This window comes from Glycine max, chromosome 12 (genome assembly GCF_000004515.6).
Source record: "Glycine max cultivar Williams 82 chromosome 12, Glycine_max_v4.0, whole genome shotgun sequence".
Classification (NCBI taxonomy): Eukaryota; Viridiplantae; Streptophyta; class Magnoliopsida; order Fabales; family Fabaceae; genus Glycine; species Glycine max.
Window position 1 is genome coordinate 21,930,333 of NC_038248.2, and position 22,957 is coordinate 21,953,289.

Here is a 22,957-nt window from a genome sequence, read left to right on the forward strand (position 1 = left end):
AATGCATAACTGAATTTCACTCCATCAAAGTCACATGAGATCGTTTAAGGTCCAACGCCTTAACGACCCCTTTTTTGTTCTTGTTATTTAAAAGGAATCTTTCAAAAGCATAAAAACCAATTGGACATACAAACTTTCTCAATTTAAAGAACTACGTAAGTCTGAATTTCTCATCACATTTGAGGATATGTAGGAGCAAGGGCACCCCTTGTCGATCCCAAAAATAAAAAGATATAAAAAAGGGAAAAGTAAATAATTTTTTTGAAGTCATGTTGCATACTTGATTAAAGGCCCCCGTTCCTTGTGACGGGCACGTGGGGTGCCAATACCTTTCCTACGCGTAAACAACTCCTGAACCCTTATTTTCAAAATTTGCAGACCTCATTTTTGGTTTTTCTAACGTTTTTCTCGAATAAACGTTGATGGAGACTCCCGTGCGTTCTCTTTTTTGGAAGACGCACACTTTTCTTTCGCCTCGCCCTCCTGTCGAAGGGTAGGTTGCAACAGAGAGGATGTGATGAGTCTTCTTCTTAGTGTTCTGAATGATGGGGAGGATCCCTCACATCTCAACAAGACTATTATTGCTTTGATCCCCAAGGTAAAAGAATCCATCCCAACCAAGTGAATTTAGACCTATTAGCCTTTGCAACCTGATTTTTAAGATTCTCACGAAAACAGTTGCTAATAGGGTCAAACATATTTTGCCTCATACTATTGAAGAAACCCATTGTGCCTTTGTGCCAAATAGAATGATCACAAATAATACTACTATTGCCTTTGAATGTGTCCATTTTATGAAGAAGAAAGTAAAGGGCAAGAAAGGGCATATGGCGCTCAAGTTAGTCATGTCTAAGGCTTATGATAGAGTAGAAAGGTCTTTTTTGGAGAAAGTTTTTAGCATCATAGGTTTTCCTCAAAGATGGATTTGTATGATTATGAGGTGTGTATCAATAGTGACTTTCTCAGTTTTGATTAATGGCGAGCCCTACAGAGATTTTCACCTCCATAGAGGTTTGAGGCAAGGGGACCTACTGTCCCCTTATCTCTTCATTTTGTGTGCAAAGTCTTTGTTAGCTATGATAAAAACAGGTAGTCCACTCATGTTTCTCTCTTTTTAGGTTTTTTATGTAATGTGCACACTTGCCTTTTTCCATATGTTCCTCTATAAGTTCTTAAGTAAATCCTCCAAAATCCAAATGAAGATAGTATTCAATGTGAAACATGTAATGAATTTCAAACTCAACTCAAGAGTCCAAAGAAAGAGACACTCTAAGACAAAACCAAAAAAAAAATAAAGGACAAACAAATAAAAGCTAAAAGAAATAAAAGGAACAACTCAAAATAGAATGTCAAAGAAAGACAAACTAGAAGACTCAAGAATAAGAACAACACAAAATAAGAATTTCAAAATTACACGGTGAGACTAGTGTATCCAAGAGAGACAAAATGAGTAAAGATGTATGAAAAAAATTAAGAATTTGGTACTAGTGTAGAAGGACATTTTATAGGACATATTTTTTTTTATTTTTTATTTTTACTTTTTCTCCAATATTTTTTGTTTACTTCTAGTCCCTTTTTTTTACTGACAAGTGCTCAACTTTACAATATTTGCAAAAACACCTAAACTCACTCAAACTAAATTTCTATGAATCAAAAGTCTCTCAAGAACTCTATGGACAAACGTTGAATACAATGTGTAGAATTTGACACAATTAAAAAAACATACACAAGATTAAAATTTAACTCAACCAATAACACTTAAACAAACAAAATTCAAGCGCATAAACAACGAGAAAATATGTAAATCAGAGAATAAAATTTTACGCATAAACAGATCATGAATATAAAACTTGTGCACACAAATCAACAGTTAAGAAACAAATTTACGCAAAACAGAACATAATTCTGGGATTAGATGACGCAAGGCATAGGGAATTAAAGCATTAACCAATAAACAATTGACACAAAACAACTAGACCACTTTAAAGTGAAACAATAATTGAACTAGCACATACCAATTGCTCTGATTAGAATTATACATCAAGCACCTGGACTTGAATTAAATTGCCATTGATGCGCAAATCTAGATCACGTGTGAAGCATAATAACCCGCGAGAACAACAATTGGAAGGCCTAAAATCCGAGACAATCAAAGCAAATTTTGATGCAATTGTGAAACACAATCATGTTGCAAATTCATAGAGAAAATGCTGAATCCCTGCTCAGATACGAAGTGATAAGAACCATTTTTCATGGATCACAATTCAACATCTTAACAGACCAAAAGTTAAAGACAAATTTTATAGAAGAAAAAAAAACTGATTGAAATGAGAAATGTAAATGATTAAGACCACAATCCCTTCAGATAGATAAGTTGAAAAGAATTCGTCACAAAGAATAAAAATTCTTTGATAAGAATTTATGATTCTACACACGAATCAAGAGAGAACAATTCTCTTACACATAGCACAAATCTAAATTCTGATTTCATCAAAATCTAAGTCTCCTTCATTAAAAAAATTATGAGATACATATAACTATCCTAAGGCATACCAAGAGTTCCTAATTATAATAAACTCCGACTAATAATAATTATTTAAAGTTAGTGACTTATTAAATAGTCACTCCTATTATGCCATATTAAATATTTACACCTTTATTTGATAGAAAAATAAAACTAGATAAATATATCTTCATGTCTTATCTTGCAAATCAATCCACCAAGTTCTTGTATTACTTCATTGTATTATTTATTAAATTTTTAAATCTTATCTCTTTAAATTTTAAACTTTTAATATAATAAAATATTTACTATTAATAATGAAATTGTGCCTTATCATTTTAATTTATATTTTATTTAATAAAATGGTAAATACAAAATGAGTTTAATTGTGATTTGTTATCTTTTAAAATCAAATTGATGGATTAAAATAGAAGATTTTTTTAATTAAAACGGACTGTAAAAGTTATGGATCCCATTAAAAAGGTATAAAAATTTTCTTCAATATTATTTGTATTTTCCCTTCCAAACACACTTAGTCTTAGGACAAATAAATATCATTAAGAACTAAAACAATATAGAGAAAAAATCTTAAAGGAAAACTCTTGTTGAAAAGTACTTCACAGTCTTCAATTAGAAAACAAATAAAAAGATAAAAGAAAAAAAAAGGTCAACACATAATATTTATGCTGATTCATCTTACATCTCAGACTACATTTAGTGTTTGATAGTCAAGATTTTTATATGATACAAAGATATTCTTGATTCTGACTTCATAACTATTCTTTCACAAGTTTGTTAAAGTTCAAACACACACTGACACATATCAAAACATACATGATGAGTTATAGGATGAGAAAGGTCAATAGGTTTCCCACAGTGGGAAAGAAATTATAACCGTACAATATACTGCTTTTCTCATCAAAGGCTAAAGACATTTCATATTTTTTTCTTTTCTGTTTTTTTCCCTCCTTTTCCCCGATTTGCCCCGCTCCCCCTGCGACCCTTTCACCCACAATTTTCCCTTTTCCTCCGAGACCCTAATCCTCACTGCCATGGCAAAACCTCCTTCTAAATATTATCCTTATTATTTTAGAATCCACAAAAAATGCTACACTACAGCAGAACTCAATATCAATAATAGTCAAAGCAACCACATATTGAATATAGCCATTCTCGCTGATTCACAATTTGAACACTCGTGTTGCAATTGGCAATGAATCGCGCATTCCTTTAGGACTGCGGGCGAATTGTTTGTTCAAGGTGAAAATCAAGAAGCAAAAGCTTCAATCCTCTAACAATCAAAGTCGATCCAATTAACATTGAATCAACATGAAACTTGGAGTGCAGACGAAGAAGATTAGGTCAAGAATCTTGTTGACAGTGTAGGCAAAGAAGGTTAGGTCGAGAGTCCTTGTCGACGCCGGTGCGCAATTCATCCTCGTAGGATTCGAGGGTGATGGTGAATCCACGGAACACAGGAAACTCCCTCACTAGCTCCTATGTGTGTTGTATCTTCTCAATCAGTGTGAGATTTAAAGAGGGTTTGTCTTTGCTTCATTAGAAGCAAAAGGGTTTGTGCAATCTAGCTTGTTGCTGGCACCAATAACCGCAACCTTCTGCTCTAGCATCGGTTCGGTGCTGTAACCACCACGAGAGAGGTGAGACGTGCTATAGGTAGCAGAGGAGTGAAGAGATCTGAGCATCAATAGCTTCACAAGTTTTTAGGTGAAGGGAGAACACCGACATTGGAAGTGAAAAATTAAGGTGGTTACAATGGAGGTAGAGGTGACACAATGACGATAGTCTCTCTCAATTTGAAGTGATGGAGAAAATGACGGGGACATGTAGGGAAACCAGTTAACCTTTCCCACCCTGGAACTCGTCAGCATACATATATATCAGATGATCAGAGAAGAAGATTAATAGTATTTTTCAAGAAGCCGATGTAAAACAGGCAATGATGCTGTCTTATTTCTATATTTTTGTGTTGTGCTTTATTAATTTCCTTTGTTTGATAGCATACATAGCTTGCATTATATGTGTGTGACTAAAATTTTAATTCTCTGCACATATATATTATATTAATAATTGTACAAGAAACCGAGAAACCTAGTCATACTGCCGATGTTATAAAATAAAATATATTATAAATAATAACACGCGTACTATGTTGTAAGCAACAAGAAGGTTTATACTAAAACAAAAAAATAAAATGAACCCTTTTTCTATTTGCGATGCGGTGTGCTAATGATTAATTTGCATATGATTTCACTGCTGTGTCTGAGAGTTCAAGACAAGTTCCTCTCACGCATTAGAGATTCTATCTTTCCAACATCTTCAGGAGTGTCAACACCATGAGCCTCATGATCAACTTTTATCACCTGTAGCAGAAAATAAAAATAAACATTTTTATAAAGTGCCCAAAAATGATATAAATAATTTATCCCACATCAGATCAGACGAGTAAAGCCACAGTCATCAACTACAAGGATGAAGTGTATAATAATGTTTCAGTATTTAGTAGTAGCTACAATCTTGATACTATTCTTTTCTTTCTTTTGCAGATGTGTAACCCCCTTTCTATTGATATTTGCTTATACTTTTTTCTCAGGGGCTTGATCACCTGGTGCTCCCCTATTTCTCTTTCCTAACATTAGACTCTCTTAATAGAGGGTTTTCTAACAGCATCATACCAACTAGAGCTGTCACCAAGTGTTTAATTCAATAGTCAGACAGAGACAACTTTATTAGAGACCCTGAATATACAACGGTTTTAGACTACTCGCATCTAATGGCAAGTTGGCAACCAAACCTTATACTTGGATTGAAGGCTATTTGATTATAAGGTCAGTATAGAATAAGCAAGTAAAAAACATGCAAGTCAATAGGATAAGGATGAAATAATAATATGTGCTTGTATAATAACTTAGGGTACCTTCATCTTGTAGCCATTCTCAAGGACTTTAAGCTGCTCCAAATCCTCCTCGAGTTGCAACGGAGTAGGTTGAAGATCAGGGTATATATTCAGAAACTTTGCATCGTAGCTCTGGCAGATGTGTAGACGGAAAACTATTAACTCAAAATGAAGCAGATAATGGTAACAAACAAATGAACCACAAACAATGATTGTTATCAAGGCCAACTAGAGAGAAATAAGAGAATTTAACGTTAGTACCTGAATCCCAAGATGAAGCAAATACGGGAACTGTTGATTGACCATTCCTGACCTACAGTATGAATGCAAACATTTATCCAGTTTTACAAAATATGTAAAACAATTTCACAAGATATTTGGTGAATGGAGGAACAATTAAGATTGAAAATTTGAACTTTAATTATTTCAAACTTACTTGTTGAATGGGATTAATCCTCGTGAAAAATAAATGGCATAACCACGATTATCTACCACACATTTCACTCTATTTGGATCATGTGCATCTTCAGGCTTTAAAGATGTGACTGCAGTGCTGAACACTGCATCAGGAGCTGCCTGTAAGGATTGGTATAGATAGTGTAAGACTATAAGGGAATAATATAAATCCAATAATCATAGATATATAGTGATATTTCCGTTTGGCCATAAAGTTACAATACTTCAATGTGAAAATTTTCTGGATAACCTGATGCTATATCAAACAAGTGATTTGGAACAATTGATTCACCGTTTTGTTCAGAATAAAACATGCACATAACGATTACAGACTAAAGCAGGCAGTTATTAATTTTTTTTCTAATGGAACAATATTTGCATTTTCCATGGTATGAAAAGAATAAATTTAAGGGGAAAAAAACCCATACCTGCAAAGCTTTCACAACACCATCTATTATCTCAGGTTCAATAAGTGGCTCATCACCCTGAATGTTGACAACAATATCATATTTTTTCCCAAGCTTCTGTAGGGCTTCATTGCAGCGCTCAGTACCTATCTAGCAAAATAAAGAGTATGAAACATTGTGAAGAAAAAAGCTTTGAATGGATACCATATAATAAGCAACTAGTTTGCTTACCATTTCTGCAAGATTCTGATGTCATTATAACATCAGCTCCAAATTGTCGACAGCAATCAGCAATCTTTTCATCATCAGTTGCCACAACTAGAACCAGAGAAAATTACCAGTCAGAAATCAAAGAAGCTAGCTAGATGTGCACATGCTCGTACACATCTACCAAATTGTAAAACTGTTTATTACTTGATTTTCTTGAATTTGAAGCACCAGATGACATGTATGCAGAGTTCACTAAAATCTCCCTATATTACAATCCATCCAAATCATGATGTTCTTGAGTTAGTTTACCTAGAAATTCAGAAAGGAAAGCAATGCAAAATTGGCAGATCTTCAAAAGACCAACAAGAGGTTTTACATGCAAGAACAAATGCAGAAACAGTCAAACAACAACTGAGGTGAAATTGGAAGTCATTTACTTGTCCATTTCCAGGATGTGTTTGTGCATAAATTGAGAGACTTCTCATTGCCCCTCAAAAGCAACACATATTGTTGGACATGCATATGAAAACAGACTTTAAACTTGTTTACCCTCTAAGCAAAAATCTCCATGTCTAATTTAGGATCTCTATGGGCTGTGGCCATATGCGACAAATAAGATGTGAATCTTAGTTTCACACTTCCACTTGGAGGCATATATTTTGTAATACCACTTACAGATCAATGAAAGGCTAAGACACATACATTAAAGCTACTAATGCCAGATTGGAGGAAGATCATGTGGATAGACCTACCAATATGATCCAATGTAGCTGCCAGCTTTGCCCTTTCCCATGTTCTCTGTAAAATTCAGCTCAATGAAGGTAAACTACATCATAATTTGATCATTAGAGACGAAAAATTAAAAGAAATAGGTGCTGGGAATAGTTTGCTAAAAGGCCAATTGCTCAACTGGAAATTTCTGATGAAACTATCTATATCACAAAATAGTAATTAGCTAGTTGTGAGAGAAATATACAAGTGATGCAAGTACAATAGTTGAGAGATGTAAACAGAAAAAATCACACTTTCACATTAACTCAACTAGGCACAGCATATTACAAAAATGCCACTCTTACATGGGTTCACACTTAGCATACATAGTAGCCAGAGAAGAGTTAACCATGGTAGCTCTGCAGTTATCAATAGTGTTGATCAGCATATTAATTGGTATTAAAATGTCATACAAAGGAAGGTCCAAATTTGTCCGAACTTACACAAAAATGTCATAGACTTAACCACACTCCAAGGCAACTAGAAGGAAAAGGAATTACATTCCAAAATTTCTATATCAAACTAGAAACCTGATTGATTAGATCACTGACATGTCTTTACTGTGAACTGACTCATCATATTAGTCCAACAACGAATGAGTAAAACAGAAGGAAGCAACTTTTTCGAAAGACAAAAGCAAAAGAGTCACAGACTCAATTTTTTATTTTTAAAGTAATGCTCACCTTCGGTTTACATGTAAAAGCTATCACCAAGCATGTACTTTCTTCGAACATCCAAAGTCTGTACTACATTTAGGAAATCATTCTTAGAATTTCGGCTCGAGGCAAATTCAACTACCAAAACTAGCTTATGCAGTGAGGGTTGTCTTTCACTTGTATACACCATTTTGACTATATTACTATTTTATGTGAAATCTCTTAACACATCCCCCAATTTTTTATTTCTAAAGTAATCTTCACCTTCCATTTCTTGTAAAAGCAATCACCAAGCATGTATTTTCTTGAAAGATCCAGAGTCCGTACTACATTTATGCAATTATTCTTAGAATTTTGGCTTGAGGCCAACTCAGTCACAAAAATTAGCTCATGCAGTGAGGGTTGTCTTTCACTTATATACACTACGTGAAATCTCTTAACACATCCCCCCTCACATCAAGGATTGAATATCTTTAACAGCGGTATAGTCTGCAGTACTAGACATCCACATATAATCCAATAATGGGTGGCCAAATAGATCCATCAACAACCACTAGAATCAACTCTAATACCATTTCAAGATTTGAGCTTGAATCTAACTCGACCTCGAACGCCAGCCAGTGAGGGTCACACTCACTTATATATACTATAAGGAGTGCCAGTAAACACTCTCTAATACACTTTTTCCAACACCCTCCTTCCTATTGGTTTAAATTTACTAAAAATTACAAGATCATAAGTAAGGTTCATTAAATAAAGTGTAACACTTATCCCATTTTATAATTTTCAACAAATTTCAACTACAAGTAGAGTGTGTGTGATAGAAGAGGTCGCTAGCATTTCTCATATCCTATTTTGGTCATATCACTATCAACGGCTCTCCAACAAATATTATTTTAAAGTGACAAGGAATAATTTAAAGGAAAAAATTGCAGAAAAATAGTAAAAGAGAGAGAGTGTTATGGGGGACCTGGATCATGGGCTTGCCAAGGATTTGAACGAGAGGCTTTCCCTGGAAGCGCGAGGAAGCGAATCGGGCGGGTATGATGCCCACGACCCGGCTCCGAAACTTGCTGAATCGAGTCATGTAAGCGCGTGCACCCACCGCCGCAGCAATCGCCACTCCGGCCACAATGCCATGGATGATCCACGCCTTCGCGGTGCTCGAGGAACCAAAGGACGATGTAGAAGAAGAAGACGATGACGATGACGATGAAAGTGAGGAACAAATTGCCATGACCCAAACAAGAGGAATAAGCGAAGGATGAATGGATGAACTCAGTGACTAACTGGCGAATTTTGGACAATTAACTTCAGTCTACAGATCTATCTGCCTTGGATTTAAAAATCCCGTCCCAAGTGTTTTTTCTTTTCTTTTCTGGCATCATAACCTTTTTTTCACTTTTTGCAATTTTACAGCTACATTATAATAAAGGAATAATTTATCATTTGTCATGAATTAATAATAGCTTGTCATTTTTTTTATAAATATCAATTTTCGTTGAAAGTTTAAGATGTAGAATTTAAATTTATTCTCCGAATATATAAAAATACAACAAATTGATTTTACATATTCAATCAAGATCAATCTATCAAATTTTTTATATATTTAGAAATTAAATTTAAATTTTTTATATTTCAGAAATTAATTTATCATTGTCTCACTTTTTCAAAAATACCATAATGAATATATTTTTTTTCTTTTTAAAATAACTCTCTAAGCAACTATAAATTAAAATTTCTCTTATGTGAACTCCACTCTCGAATCAATTTTGTTTTAGGATGAAATAAAATACAAATGTAATTGTTTTCTGAATCAGAATTAAAGCTCTAGCTTAATACTAGTAGAAAGTAACTATTGATTTTTAACGTCAATTTTGTTTAACGGAACGTCAATTTTGTTTAACGGAACGTCAATTTTGTTTAGGTGACTAATCAAAGTGAAATTTTAATTTAATTAAAATTAATATAAAAAATTAACATATTGTATTTAAATTTTATGCTTCTTTTATTCTAACTTTACACTTAAAGTACCATGCTTTGACACGTTTAATGATAAAAAAGACTTGTTTATTTAATTTCAGGTGTGAAAATCAGAGTTTAGTATAGAAGTGAAAAAATATGTTTTTGATTAAAAGTGTTTCGAAAGGAAATTTTTTTGTTAATTTAATACTAATAGGGATATTCTCCCTCTGTTAGGGTTTTTCTGAAAACCTAGCACTCTAAAGGTTTTACTTAAGGTTGATTTTTATCCTTGATTCTCTTGGGTTGTGAGTACTTGGCTATTATCAAGGATGAATAAGGGGATAGAAATGGAGTTTACTGATAAGGAAGAAGTGGTGATTGAGGTGGGGGGAGGGGGCGGGGGGTAAAGGAGATAGTTGACGAGTTTTGGTTGGTGGGCAAGGTGATTACGAAGGGGTCTTTCAATAATAGTCCAAGCATGGAGCTTTGATCATTAATTGTTGGTGCTGCAAGATCTAAAAGGAGACCAAAACCCTAACGGAGTAGATTTATCCAAAAGTCTATTTTGGATGAGAGTTTATGGTCTTCCTTTAGGATATCGTACGAAGGAAATAGCATAAACAATTGGAAACTCTTTGTGATTGTTTTTGATGTGGGACGAATAAGAAGAATGTAGGGTACGTAGGAAGATTCATGCGTATTATGGTTTCTATCAACATAACGAAACCCTTGTGCAGAGAGATGATGTTAAGTATAGGAGGAAAGTGATGGAATTTATGTTATATGTGTGGCTAGTTGGATCATCTGTTAAGGTAATGTGAGGAGAAGGTAGAAAGATGGGAGGAAGAAGACACAGAGGGTATGCCTTATGGTCAATGGCTAAAGGCCTTGCCATCACGTCCAAATGTAGTGGTCGAGGTCAAACAACAAGTCATCTATGGGAAGGTCAAGCATACTAGTCTGTTTGATGATAAGGAGAAGGAGAAGGAGAAGCCAATGTCAAATCATAAGAAGGATAAGAAGGAAATTGTGGAGGTTATGGGGGAGAAAAGTGAGATGCAGGGTGTAGATGTAATATATGTTACATGCATAATCACTAACTACCATATGTTGTTGGAGGATTAGGAGAGAGAAGGAAAAGTGGAAGGAAATTATGAAAATAATACAAAAACAAAAAGATTTTAGAAAGAAAGGAGGAGGAGGTTCAGAGTTTCTTTCTTGGTCATAATAATCCTATAAAGACGACAATGGATACACTGAATCTGAATAAGAGGTGGAAAAGGATGGCGCCTCTATAGCTAGGAGAGCCACAAAAAGAAGCTGAAATTGTGGTAAGAGGAAAGCGTCAGGTGGAAGGCCATGCAAGTGGATACAATGAAGGGAGATGATGAAGGAAAGAGTGCAACAAAACAATCAAAGAGAGAATTGGCAGGAGCTGCTATGCAGCCTCGCCACGACCAATGAAAAAACTAAGTCGGAATTATCGTGGGCCTAGGAACCCACGTGCAATTTGAGCTTTGTGAAAACTCCTCTTTGGTGAAATTCTTGATGTAACTTTCATAATGGAGCCAAGCAAGAAATCTACGAAGTTGAATATATTAAAAGGAATGACAAGCCTTGACCACATGTTTGCGGTGGACTGTGAAGGTACTGGAAGATGCTAGGAAAGCTGGAGGTATTATTCTAATGCAGAGCGAAGGAATTGAGGTGGAGTTGCAGTCTTGGTCTCCGAATCATATCTCAACTTATATAAATAGAGGCCTGCATGGGGATGCTTTTCTAGCCACATTTTTGTATGGTTTCCTTGAGCAAAATAAAAAGCGTGGGAGATTCTCAAAAGCCAAAAGCCTATAGAGAATAGCCCTCGGATGTGCATAGGAGATTGAGCCAGATTTTGAATCCGAGAGAAAATAGTGGAGGTAATGTTGTTGACCTTGATCTCATATCACAATTCCAAGAGGTGTTGATGGACATAGAAATAGAAGGCTATGAGTTTACTTGGACAAATAAGAGAAAGGGTGCAGATTTGATTGAGGAAAAGCTGAACAAGGCCTTTGTGAACAATATGCAAAGAGATCAATATCCAATTATTCTTAATATGTTGGTTTCTCAACAACAAAGGTGTGATCAAAGGAGGAGACAAAAAAGGTATAGGTTCGAACAAATGTGAATGTAGGATAAGGAGGGGTGTCAGGAAGTTGTTCAAGGGGTGTGAGGATAAGGAGACATAGGCAAGGGGTGACACAAAACCTAGCCCAAGTCAAAGCGAATCTAGATGCTTGGGGGAAAGGATCGTATTGGCAACTTCACAAACAATATCCGTAGGCTACAAAAGAGGTTGGGAGAAGTGCAAAAGATGACCCAAAATGATGTTGTGATGGAGATGGAGGCAAATATAGAGAGAGATATGGATGAGTGTTTGAAAATGGACGAAGTGTATTGGAGTCAAAGGTCAAGGGCAGAATAGTTATCACATGGTGATAAAAATACAACCTTTTTTCACAACAAGGATTCACAACACAAGAAGGTGAATTCAACACATCAGATTGGAAAGGTATATAGAAACCTTAACCAATTTCTTCTTTAATTTTTTCTCATCTTCTACTACAAAAATATGGAAGAAGTGCGGGGCTTGTTGAAGGATGTGTGGAAGTTGACATGTAATATTTTCTAGAACGAAGCTTCTCGAGGAGGAATTCTTTGAAGCTTTGCATGAAATGGGCCCTACTAAAGTGCCAGGTGAGGATGGAATGCTTGCCCTTTTCTACCAATAGTTTTGGCATCACTACTAGAAAAGTTGCATTCTACGACGCAGGTTTTACGGTGGTTCTAACAAAATTGATGTTGGCATTTTTGTAAATAACAACAAAATTTTAAAGACGGCCTTATTAAAAACGTCTTTGAAAGCGCATTATGAGATCGGTTATTGAAGAACCGTTGTAGAATGTGAGACTACAGTGTCTTTGGGAATGCGAACAGGCTTTCTTTCACTCCTTTTTTTTAATCTCTCTCCATCAGTTTTAGAAAACCCTAAATTCCTTGCTCTCTGTCTCTCTTCACGCCTCCATCATTGTGGAGACCCCCACAGAGGTGTAGGTGAAGGTCAACAAGTACACTCGTTCTAGTGCACCAACACTTTCATCCTCACTCCTCATTTTCGAGCGAGGATTTGCAGAAGTTGCAGCTGATATCGGGTGTGAGAGCATTTTTGAGCGAGCAACAAGGGCTTATTATTAAGTGGAAAAAAAGAGGTTCGGTGAGCCTTATCGTGCGCTGTTGGAAGCCGTTCGGGCACGGTGACGACTCCGGTAATGCCGCCGCCACCAAAAGAGAATGCAAGGACGACCTTCTCTGGTTTCGCGACATCGAAAAGTTTGCCGCCGACGATTTCTCCATGGCTGTCGTCCAGACCAACCAGGTCCTTGAGGACCAAAGCTAGATCAAGTCCGGCGACTTCGACACCTCGTCGACGTGTACGACGGCCAGGGGATGGTGGACCCTAAGCAGGTTCCGTTGGACTACGTTCTCTTCCAACCCAACTAGGGGATGGTGGACCCCTCCAGTAACCTCCACTATGATAACATGCTTTTCGCGCAGATCGATGTTGTGTATTCCGCGTTGGACTCCTTGGGCTACAGGAAGTTGCTGGTTCACATCTCAGGAACCGGTTGGCCTTCCAAGGGGGATCTGGACGAAGCTGGTGCAAACCTCAAGAATGCCAAGAACTATAATGGGAATCTTATTAAGATGGCTATGAGCTACTCTGTCCTATGTTTTTTGTGCGATTGCCGCCAAATCCACCTCTAGCAATACTCTTCTTCACTCCGTTCCTCTCTCTGTCTCTGTCTCTGTCTCTCTTCATTTTTTAGTTTTTGTTTCCTTTGTAATTCAATTCCGTGATCTGAAATTGCAGGATGATAAGGTTGTTGCTTTTCAGGACATTAATCCATCAGCTTTCAGGTACTCACAAAATACTATATCATTTCAATCTTAATTTGGAACCTGAATTAGTGGAATGCACAATTTCAATTTGCTAATTTCACGATTGACTAATTTTTCAATTGTTTTTATATATTTTGACATTAAATTGAGATGACCAATCTGAACCTGGAAACTTTTAGGCATTACTTGGTTGTTCCTGTGGCGCACATTCCTATTGTTAAATATCTTCAGAGGAAAATTGACGACTATTCTTGGGGTAAAGAAACTGATAGCTGTTGTCACTTCAGATTATAAGATTTATGTATGCATATGTTCAAATTTCTGCTGCTCCAATCTATTTCATGATTGCCTATTTTATACAGTGAGTCACATGTTACAGGTGGGGAAGACGTTATTAAATAGAGATGCTCCTCAGTCCCAGCAGTATAGGTATTTTAGTTGCTTACAACTTACAAGGGCAATGCTTATTATTTTTGTTTGTCGAGTTTCTTGTGAAATTAGATTATTGACACATGATGTTGGTTTCAATTGCATTTGCTGCCCCTAATTAATAATTATTATATTTTACCTATTACCTGTGCCAACTCTTTTGCTTTAGTCTGATACAAGTAACACAAAATTATGTTTTAGATACTGTTATTAGTTTTCTAACAATTAAAATTGTTGCTAAAATGAAGACATAAAAAACTAAAACATAGTTTTTTTAGTGTACGGGGTAAAGGAAAAGTTTTGGACTACCAGTCCAGTTGTTTAAGTTATTTTTAGTAATATCCCCACTTGTCCCTTTCTTTGAAGGCTCCATGCCAAACAATGCCTTTTCTTTTCACTCAATCAAACTATTGTGAGACCCAAATTCTTCCATTTTAGTTGGAGATTTAATCCATTTAGCATTGGAACTGAATGCTATATTTAACTAGGTGAAGGAAAGACTCTCTTCTTCCTGCATTTGTCATGATTATTAACAGCAAGGTTGCCACCTTGTGACATGGTGGTCACAGTTAGTTACTAATTATGAAAACAACCCCTCTTTTCTTCTCATGACACCTTTGTCTTCAATGTAATCTAATACAGCCACATGCAGTTTCATCCTCTCACATTTCTTTAATCAATCTTGAAACACTTGTCAAGCCATATTTCTAAAGATACTCGTTTTCTCAAGAGACTACAAAAAAATAGAATAAAGGAACTAAAGAATATCAATAAATATATAACAGTTTTTACTTCTTCTTTTTTTTATACATTTTTTAGTATTTTTTATATTAAATATAAAGATAAGACTGTATTAATTGTTACGCGAACAGGCTAAGCATGGATTGAATACATGAGCTTAAAGTGCCTTGTACTAGTGATAAGGGTGGTAAAAAAATTGGTTTTCATCTTGATTTGTGGGTTTGATTTGTATTTGAGATTTGTTTTGGATTTTGATTCGTATTCCATTCATTGCAGTTGGGCAGAGTCATGTTTGTTTCATGCATATTTGGACTAATAGGTATTTTCATTTAGCTTGAATATGATGGTATGTATGAAGTATTCACTCCATTTCTTGCTACTTGATTTGAGATTGGATAATTAGACTATGGGTGGTATTAGGTTTGGGGTTAATGTGTAAATTATTTTTTGTTTTTCTATATGTGATTTTTTTGTTATTGATCTTTATTTGAGCATACTTGTTTGACTTTTTTTTGAAATTGTAATAGGTTTGAATATTATTTTCTCAAATGTCACCGTTTTTCAATTATGGGTGCATGTGTCATGAGTTTTTTTTTTCTCTTTTAAGTGAGAAGTATGACTTCAACTTATGTATGTAATTTTGCAAATATTTTTTGTTTATACACTTAGAAGTCAAGTTTTCTATACTTAACTTCTTAACATGAAAAATAAAATAATGAAAAATTACACATAGAAATTGAGGTGATCAAACTTGACTTCTCACCTAAAAAAACTTGTGGCATATGCAAAAGAAAAACTCTTAAAAATTAATATTTCTTGAATAGTGTATTATTAAGTCTTAAGTTTTGCAATAAATAAATGCAAAATAAAAACTCTTAAAAATGTTTTCTAAAATTTTTCTTAATTCTTTCTTCGTTAAAAAAAACTACCTTATAAAATTGGGGTGATTGTGGTGTACTTTTCATGATGTTGACCTTGGAAGAAATTTTCTTGTAAAAGCACTGTAAGCCCGAGTTAATTTTTGCAGAAAATGAGTGAAGAATTAAAAGTGTTTATCTAAGACACATTTGATTAACTAGGAGGACATGTGCAAATGGTGCTAGACATGGCCATAGACCTATAGTGATGGAATTGTCTTAGGGTCCATACAGATGGACCTGAAGCTACAGTGAGATCCAAACCAAATAATGATATTTTGACTTACATTTTCGTCAAATTGAATATATTTTCTTTTATCCTTGACCTTGCTCAAACCTATAATTATTTCCTGACAACATAAATAAACAAAGAGATTCCAAGATTCATATTCACTTCCATATTTTCCTCTCACCTTTGTCTTCGATGTGGCAGCTTTGCAGTGGAATTGATGAAAATGTAATTGGAGCGTGTGCACAACTTATGTTTGTAGTAAGAAAGCTTTTTGAAGTAATGGTTAGTGGGTATGTACCAAATTGGGGCCTGTGCTTATTCATGCCATTTAGGCAAGTAGCTTTTGGACACTCCATATGGAATTGAGCACCCATATTCATGATAATATGAGAGTCTAACCTTTGCTGAATTTTTTATTTCCTAACAATCGTTTCTCTTCTAACATTTTGTGGGCTGCTACATGCATTCATATAATTCCAATCCATTCCTTTTGAATCCTTTATGATAATAAGCCATAGACATATCAATAATTTAATTTGTCATTATTTTTTCTTGTGTAAAGTGTTATTGATTTGAATAAAAAATACTTACACTATTCATCTTGAGATAGGTCAGTCATCACCCCATGATTGTTGCATGCCATTGTGAGGGAAGTGGCTGGAAATATTGGGGTGACAGCAATTTAAAAAGTAAATTTATGTTAGTAGTCTTTTTGTGAGATAGATACTAGCGTGTTTTTACATAGGATTAGAAAACTAGGATCCTTGAAAAAAAAAAACAGCTTTTAATATTCAGTTTTTTTAAACTTTTAGTTTCTTTTTTCTAATAATAATGTGAATATTTGTTTTTCTTGTATCACCTGTTTCTTTCTATTTTAGAATAAAATTGAAGACATCTGGTTGCCTAATTGATGTATATAATTTGTTTATCCAAATAAAAATGATAATGAAAAAGTTCAAAAAAAATATTTGCTTCCAGAGTTTAACTCATTCATACATGATTTCAAATAAAAATAAATTTTTTAACTCATGGTTTGTGACATGAATTTGTGACATAAATTGAGTAGCAATTCTACTTTAAATTATTTGTTATCTAAACCTTTTGTGCATGAAGTTTATTTTTTTGACAAAAATAAATTAAGTATTGATGATGGAGAAGTCTTTCATTGGAGCAAGTTACATATAGTTTTACTTTATGTTAGTAGTATATTAGTATATATCAATCTAAAGTGGTTCAGCTGCCTCTAAAGTTGTTTCAGCTGCTTCTAAAGTGGCAAGCAGCGTGCCTATGCCTAACAATACTAAAAAGGAGACAAGTTTATGCAACTATCCAATTCAGGTACCTTGGGGAGTAAAACAAAAAATAAGGCTAATGTATCATAAGATATGTCTTTGTTTCTGAAGCCTGTTTGGAATATTTTGTTATCCTATTTCTCTGTTAGAATCTTTTGTCCTTTGTTTTTGTGGATTACAATTGTTGGTGATCTTATTATCCTTGTTTGTGCAGTTTGAAGATTTGTTGCAATTCTTGTGTTATTATTCCCCTGTTTTATTTTCTTGTTCTGCTTTTATCATTGTTTGTTCACTTGTTATAGCTATTGTTGTTCAATACTTGTAAAGTTGTAGTTTAGTTTATGAACTACTTTATTTTTTAATGCTCACTGTATTTGAAGAACGTAACCTCCAATTCTGTAAAAAAAAAAAAGTGTAGCTCGAACTAAAAAAATAAAAAAAGGCATTCTACATCGGTTTTGAGATGACCGCTATAGAATGCTAACCATTCTAAGACGATCACGTGTCAAAAACCGTCTTAGAATGCAATGCATTCTACATTGGTTCTGAGACGACCAATGTAGAATGCTAACCATTCTAAGATGGTCGTTTTCGACCGTCGTAGAAAAGGCTTCCCCTTTTTACAGCGTTCACTACGACGACGGTTGAAAACCGATGTAGAATGGCTCGAATAACCGATGTAGAAAGCCTTACTTTGTAGTAGTACATGTCGTTGGAGAGGATGTCACGAGTCTTCTTCTTAGAGTTCTGAATGATAGGGAGGATCCCACACATCTCAAAAAGACTCTTATTGCTTTGATCCCCAAGGTAAAAGAATCCATCCCAACCAAGTGAATTTAGACCTATTAGCCTAATTTGCAACTTGATTTTTAAGATTCTCATGAAAACAATTGCTAATAGGATAAAACATATTTTGCCTCCTACTGTTGATGAAATCCATTGTGCCTTTGTGCCAAATAGAATGATCACATATAATGCTACTATTGCCTTTGAATGTGTCCATTTTACGAAGAAGAAAGTAAAGGGCAAGAAAGGACATATTGCGCTCAAGTTAGTCATGTTTAAGGCTTATGATAGAGTAGAGATGTCTTTTTTTGGAGAAAGTTTTGAGCATAAAAGGTTTTCCTCAGAGATGGATTGGTATGATTATGAGGTGTGTATTAATAGTGACTTTCTCAGTTTTGATTAATGGCGAGCCCTATAGAGATTTTCACCTTTATAGAGGTTTGAGGCAAGGGGACTGTCCCCTTACCTCTTCATTTTGTGTGCAGATTCTTTGTTAGCTATGATAAAAACAGGAAGTCCAAAGGAAATCCATACATGGTGTTAAAATATGTCCACATGCTCCAAAGATCTCTCACTTATTTTTTTGCAGATGATAGTGTGCTTTTTCCTAGAGCAAACTTGAAGGAAGTTGGCATAATATCTTCTCTTTTGAAGGTTTATGAAAAAGTCTCAAGTCAGATGATCAATCTCCAAAAATCAGAATTCTCTTGTAGCCGAAATGTTCCTAGTCCCAAAATTGATTAGCTCACAAGGCTTCTTGGTGTAAAGGCGATGTAGAGTCATGATATATACCTCAGTTTGCCCACTATCATTAGTAGATCAAAGTCTTGGGTGTTCCAATTTGTCAGGGAGAAGGTGTGGAAGAAACTAAAGGGGTGGAAGGAAAAGGCTATGTTAAAGAGTGAACATGAAACTCTAACTAAGTTAGTAGTGCAGTTAACCCGACATACATTATGACTTGTTTTAAATAGCCACCAACACTCTGTGATGATATTGAAAGAATGATTTCCAAATTTTTCTTGGAGGGCTTGTGGATACAAGAAAGATCCATTGGATGAGATGGGGAAAACTATCAAGGAGGAGAAAGGAGGAAGGCCTCAGGTTTATAGTGACTACAACTTTTAATAAAGCTATTGTGTAAAAGCAATGGTTGCGCTTGATAACAGTTGAAAATTCATTTATGGCACACACTCTTAAAGTAAGATGTTATCCTAAATGTCATCCCCTTGAGGCTATAAAAGGGAATAGCCCCAACTACATTTGGTCGAGTATCATTTTAGCTAAAGATATTATGGTGGAAGGGATGTTTTGGAGGATTGGTAATGGGAGCTAGGTACGGGCGTTTGAAGTTAAATGTTTGTCGTTTGACCCAACCCATCTTGTTCAAGACCCACTGAGAAGGCAAAGGGAGAACTCATTGTTAGTTTTAGATATCATTGATCAAGAAATGAAACAATGGAAAATAGATATTATTGATGGTAGAGAGAGAAACATGTAGGATTCCTCTAACAGATGTGGGGAGAAATGACCAATTAATATAGAGCCACATTGTAGATGGAATATACATAGTGAGATCGCGATACCACAAAAAGATGTAGAAGGAAGAAATAGATGTGGGCTCATCAAGTGCGATTACTAGGGATCTATGGGACACAATATGAAAAGTTGACATGGTGCCTAAATGCCAGAATCTGATATGGAAGGCTTGCCACCAAATCCTACCAGCCAAACAAAGTCTGGTTAAAAAAGGAATTAATGTTGATCCTTTGTGCCCATGGTGCATGATGGAGGAAGAGTCTATAGAACATGGTTTGCTAGGATGTGAATATGTATGAAGAATATGGTTTGCTTCCAATACTGGTTTCTACCCCACACCTGAGATCATGAGTTTTGTGTCATGCATTCGTAGAGTGAAATCCCTTCGTGACACATATTTAACTGCAATTTTTTTGAACTGGCTTGGGTAATATGGAAGAGGAGGAACACATAGGTCTTTTTGCAAATGGAGCTTCAGTTAAAGCAAGTCTTGGAGATGGCAAGTGGCTTGGGATCAAACAGAAAACACAAGAATGGAAGACAGAAGCCAACCATCAAGTTTGGAGACCCCCTCCAAGCTCTCAAATAAAATTCAACTTGGATGCTTCAATCAAGGCTAGAATTGGCACATGTTTTGGTCGTATATCACGACAATGAAGGAAATCACCTAGCTTCAACAACCTTTTTCACTACCAGCTGTTTTGAACCTCTTCTAACAGACACTGGCATTCAGATGGGCTATTAAACTAGCACACAATCTCTACTTCTCAAACACGACTTATGAAATTGATAACCAACTATAACACTTGTCGTGGAAGAGGAATAACCCTTATGATCATTCATACCAAGTGGAGATCCTTAGAGAATGCAAGTTGTTGACCCCAAGGATAAGGATATTACCTCTCTCTTTCACTAAGAGAAGTGGGAACCTAGTGGCAAATATATTAGTGAAACTAGTTTTTCAGTTTCATGAAATATATTGGGTTGAAGATGCATCCAACCAGCTATGGTCTTGCCTAGTGTCTGATGTAATTGCCTTTGTGTTAGACTTTTGGCAAGCGTACCAATTGTGATCGCAGGTTTGTAAAAAAGATAGTCTCCATAGGGATTTGACTTAGTTCATTCGGATAAAAGTTATCAGTTTAATAGTTATGTACAATTTTAATTGAAATATCATGGGTTTATTTAGTTAATGAAAGATAATTTAAAATAATGAAATAACGAAATTTACGGAAATAATGGAAACAATGGAATTTAGTGCGTCGGAAATACGCAAAGTTACAAAAACAATAATAACAAATTTAATTAATTCAAGGAAAATGTAGGATTGGATTTCATCGTTCATGCCCTTAGTATCCTAATAAAATTAACATATATGAATCATTTTCTAACATTACTGATGCACACATTGAGTTATCCCAAGTTGATTCCTCGTACTTGAGACCTAAGAATATTTACTAAATATCGATCCCTCACATATAAAGTAAATACTCCAACATTTCAATCATAGTCTCGTGATTTTTGCAATCAAAATGTTATGCTCTATTCCTAGCAACGTAACGTAAAGAGTAACTTCATTCAGTTCAAATTCTAGAGTACTTCCCAGTCAAACTTAAAATCCAATTTCACGAAACTAGTGATCAAATAGAATCAAGCATTACGAACATAATGAAATCACCAATAATGGGTAGAAAAGATTCATACATATATAATATCAAAAGGGATACATAAGGGCCAAAGATTACATCCAATCCTTAAGAAAAACTAATCGATCATTGCATAGAGCACAAAACTAACAAGAGAAATGACGAAGGATGCGATCTACGGTCACAATTTTGTAGGGCTTGGGCTTCATTTTCCACTTTCTTCTTCACTTCCTTAGCTTCTCACATTTTTTCTCTGCTACTGGATGTCTTTTGCAACATTTGCATGACCATTTATAGAAAATAGTCAAGGGGTGCAGGCAAATTCACCCATGCGAGCTGTAGCTTGTAACACCCTCTACCCCTCACATATATATTAATAAAGGAATAAAAATTCAAATATTAATTAAAAGTATTTTTAAAACATTTATAAATACAAGCTTTTCAAATGGGTAAAAGGCTCACATTCACTTTCTTCTACATCATATTCAAACTTGTCCAAATAAATAATAAAGTCATCTCGACTCAAAGAAGGTCATCTAAGTCTCATACAATTAATATAGAACCTATATCCTAATGTCACATCCTATCAAAGCGTGGTGTTCCCGTGTCCTCTAGCTTGAGGTTCTTCATAGTCATCCACCTATTCATCTGCTCCCCCGAACACAAAGTTCAAGATCATCACAGGATCCAAACACAAACAGCAAACCGGGAGTGAGTTATCACATTTCTAACTACTAGAGAGAAACAACACAACATATAGTAGCCGAATACAATTTACTTAGCATATCTCACATTATTTCATCACTTTGTCATTCATCAATCACACTTTTCATCCATCAATCACACCTTTCAATCATCAATCACTATACACAAGAATCACACACTCCGATCAAGACATAATAACACATCAATTTCATAATAAACAATTAGCAAGCGTATGTGACAGTTATGTTAAGACTCAAGCCTATATGCAATGTGATACCATGTCAGTGAAAAACCTCGTCGGGCGCCTAGGAGTACATGACAAGACAAACCACACAATAATAAGTCAAGTCACTCTCACTAGGTAATATCATAGGGAGACCAGTCAGGGTCACAGTGTTTTGCGAGAATGCTCCGACCATATGAGCTTATTTCCTATCAAATGAATAAATCAAATATATATATATATATATATATATATATATATATATATATATATATATATATATTTTCAAAGCATTATTTTATTACAACTATTTTTCTGAGGAACAAAGGAAATCGAAAAAAACAAACTTCAATCCAAAGAGGAAAGGAGAAAATTCCTCCTCAAATCCAACATGCTATGAATGTGATCAACCTAGGCACCTAAGAGTTGATTGTCCAATCTTCAAAAGAAGAATGAAAAAATCTGACAAGAAAACCTTCAAAGATAAAGTAAGAAAGTATATATTACTTGGGAAGATAATGACATGGGTTCATCAAGTGATTCAGAAAATGAATTTGTAAATCTAAGTCTCATGGCCAAAAACTATGAAAGCGAAGAAGAGGATTCCTTGAAGCAAAGTTAGTACA

The 22,957-nt window shown here is 35.1% G+C and overlaps 1 protein-coding gene and 1 long non-coding RNA gene across 13 annotated transcripts in view; one reads left to right on the top strand and one right to left on the bottom strand.

Annotated features, from left to right (window-relative positions):
- Nucleotides 1–3,702: 3,702 nt before the first annotated feature.
- Nucleotides 3,703–9,343, bottom strand: LOC100818593 (3-deoxy-manno-octulosonate cytidylyltransferase, mitochondrial). The gene is made up of 8 exons (XM_003540050.5): nucleotides 8,888–9,343; nucleotides 7,243–7,288; nucleotides 6,512–6,598; nucleotides 6,302–6,426; nucleotides 5,854–5,993; nucleotides 5,679–5,730; nucleotides 5,439–5,549; nucleotides 3,703–4,884 (listed from the first exon to the last, which is right to left on the bottom strand). Exons 1-8 carry the CDS (start codon nucleotides 9,152–9,154, stop codon nucleotides 4,792–4,794), a joined length of 921 nt encoding a protein of 306 aa, XP_003540098.1. The 5' UTR covers nucleotides 9,155–9,343; the 3' UTR covers nucleotides 3,703–4,791.
- Nucleotides 9,344–12,877: 3,534 nt separating this feature from the next.
- LOC100782278 (uncharacterized) overlaps nucleotides 12,878–22,957 on the top strand; it is a 31,800-nt gene continuing 21,720 nt past the window's right edge. The window contains exons 1-5 of one of the 12 annotated variants that reach the window (XR_417172.4): nucleotides 12,878–13,842; nucleotides 14,004–14,080; nucleotides 14,204–14,253; nucleotides 15,271–17,481; nucleotides 17,650–19,223. This is a non-coding gene — a long non-coding RNA (uncharacterized lncRNA). Of the gene's footprint in view, nucleotides 13,843–14,003; nucleotides 14,126–14,203; nucleotides 17,482–17,649; nucleotides 19,224–22,957 lie in introns of those variants that run through there. The other 11 variants (XR_001383876.3, XR_001383878.3, XR_005887672.1 and 8 more) reach the window with 11 other exon arrangements.

Excerpts from the sequence above, each read along its gene's own strand:
- LOC100818593 (XM_003540050.5), bottom strand. The coding sequence starts at position 9,154 with ATGGCAATTTGTTCCTCACTTTCATCGTCATCGTCATCGTCTTCTTCT. Across the intron at positions 6,427-6,511 it reads ATCAGAATCTTGCAGAAATG|GTACTGAGCGCTGCAATGAA; the intron begins GTAAGCAAACTA and ends TTTGCTAGATAG. Across the intron at positions 5,994-6,301 it reads GTGTTGTGAAAGCTTTGCAG|GCAGCTCCTGATGCAGTGTT; the intron begins GTATGGGTTTTT and ends CAATCCTTACAG.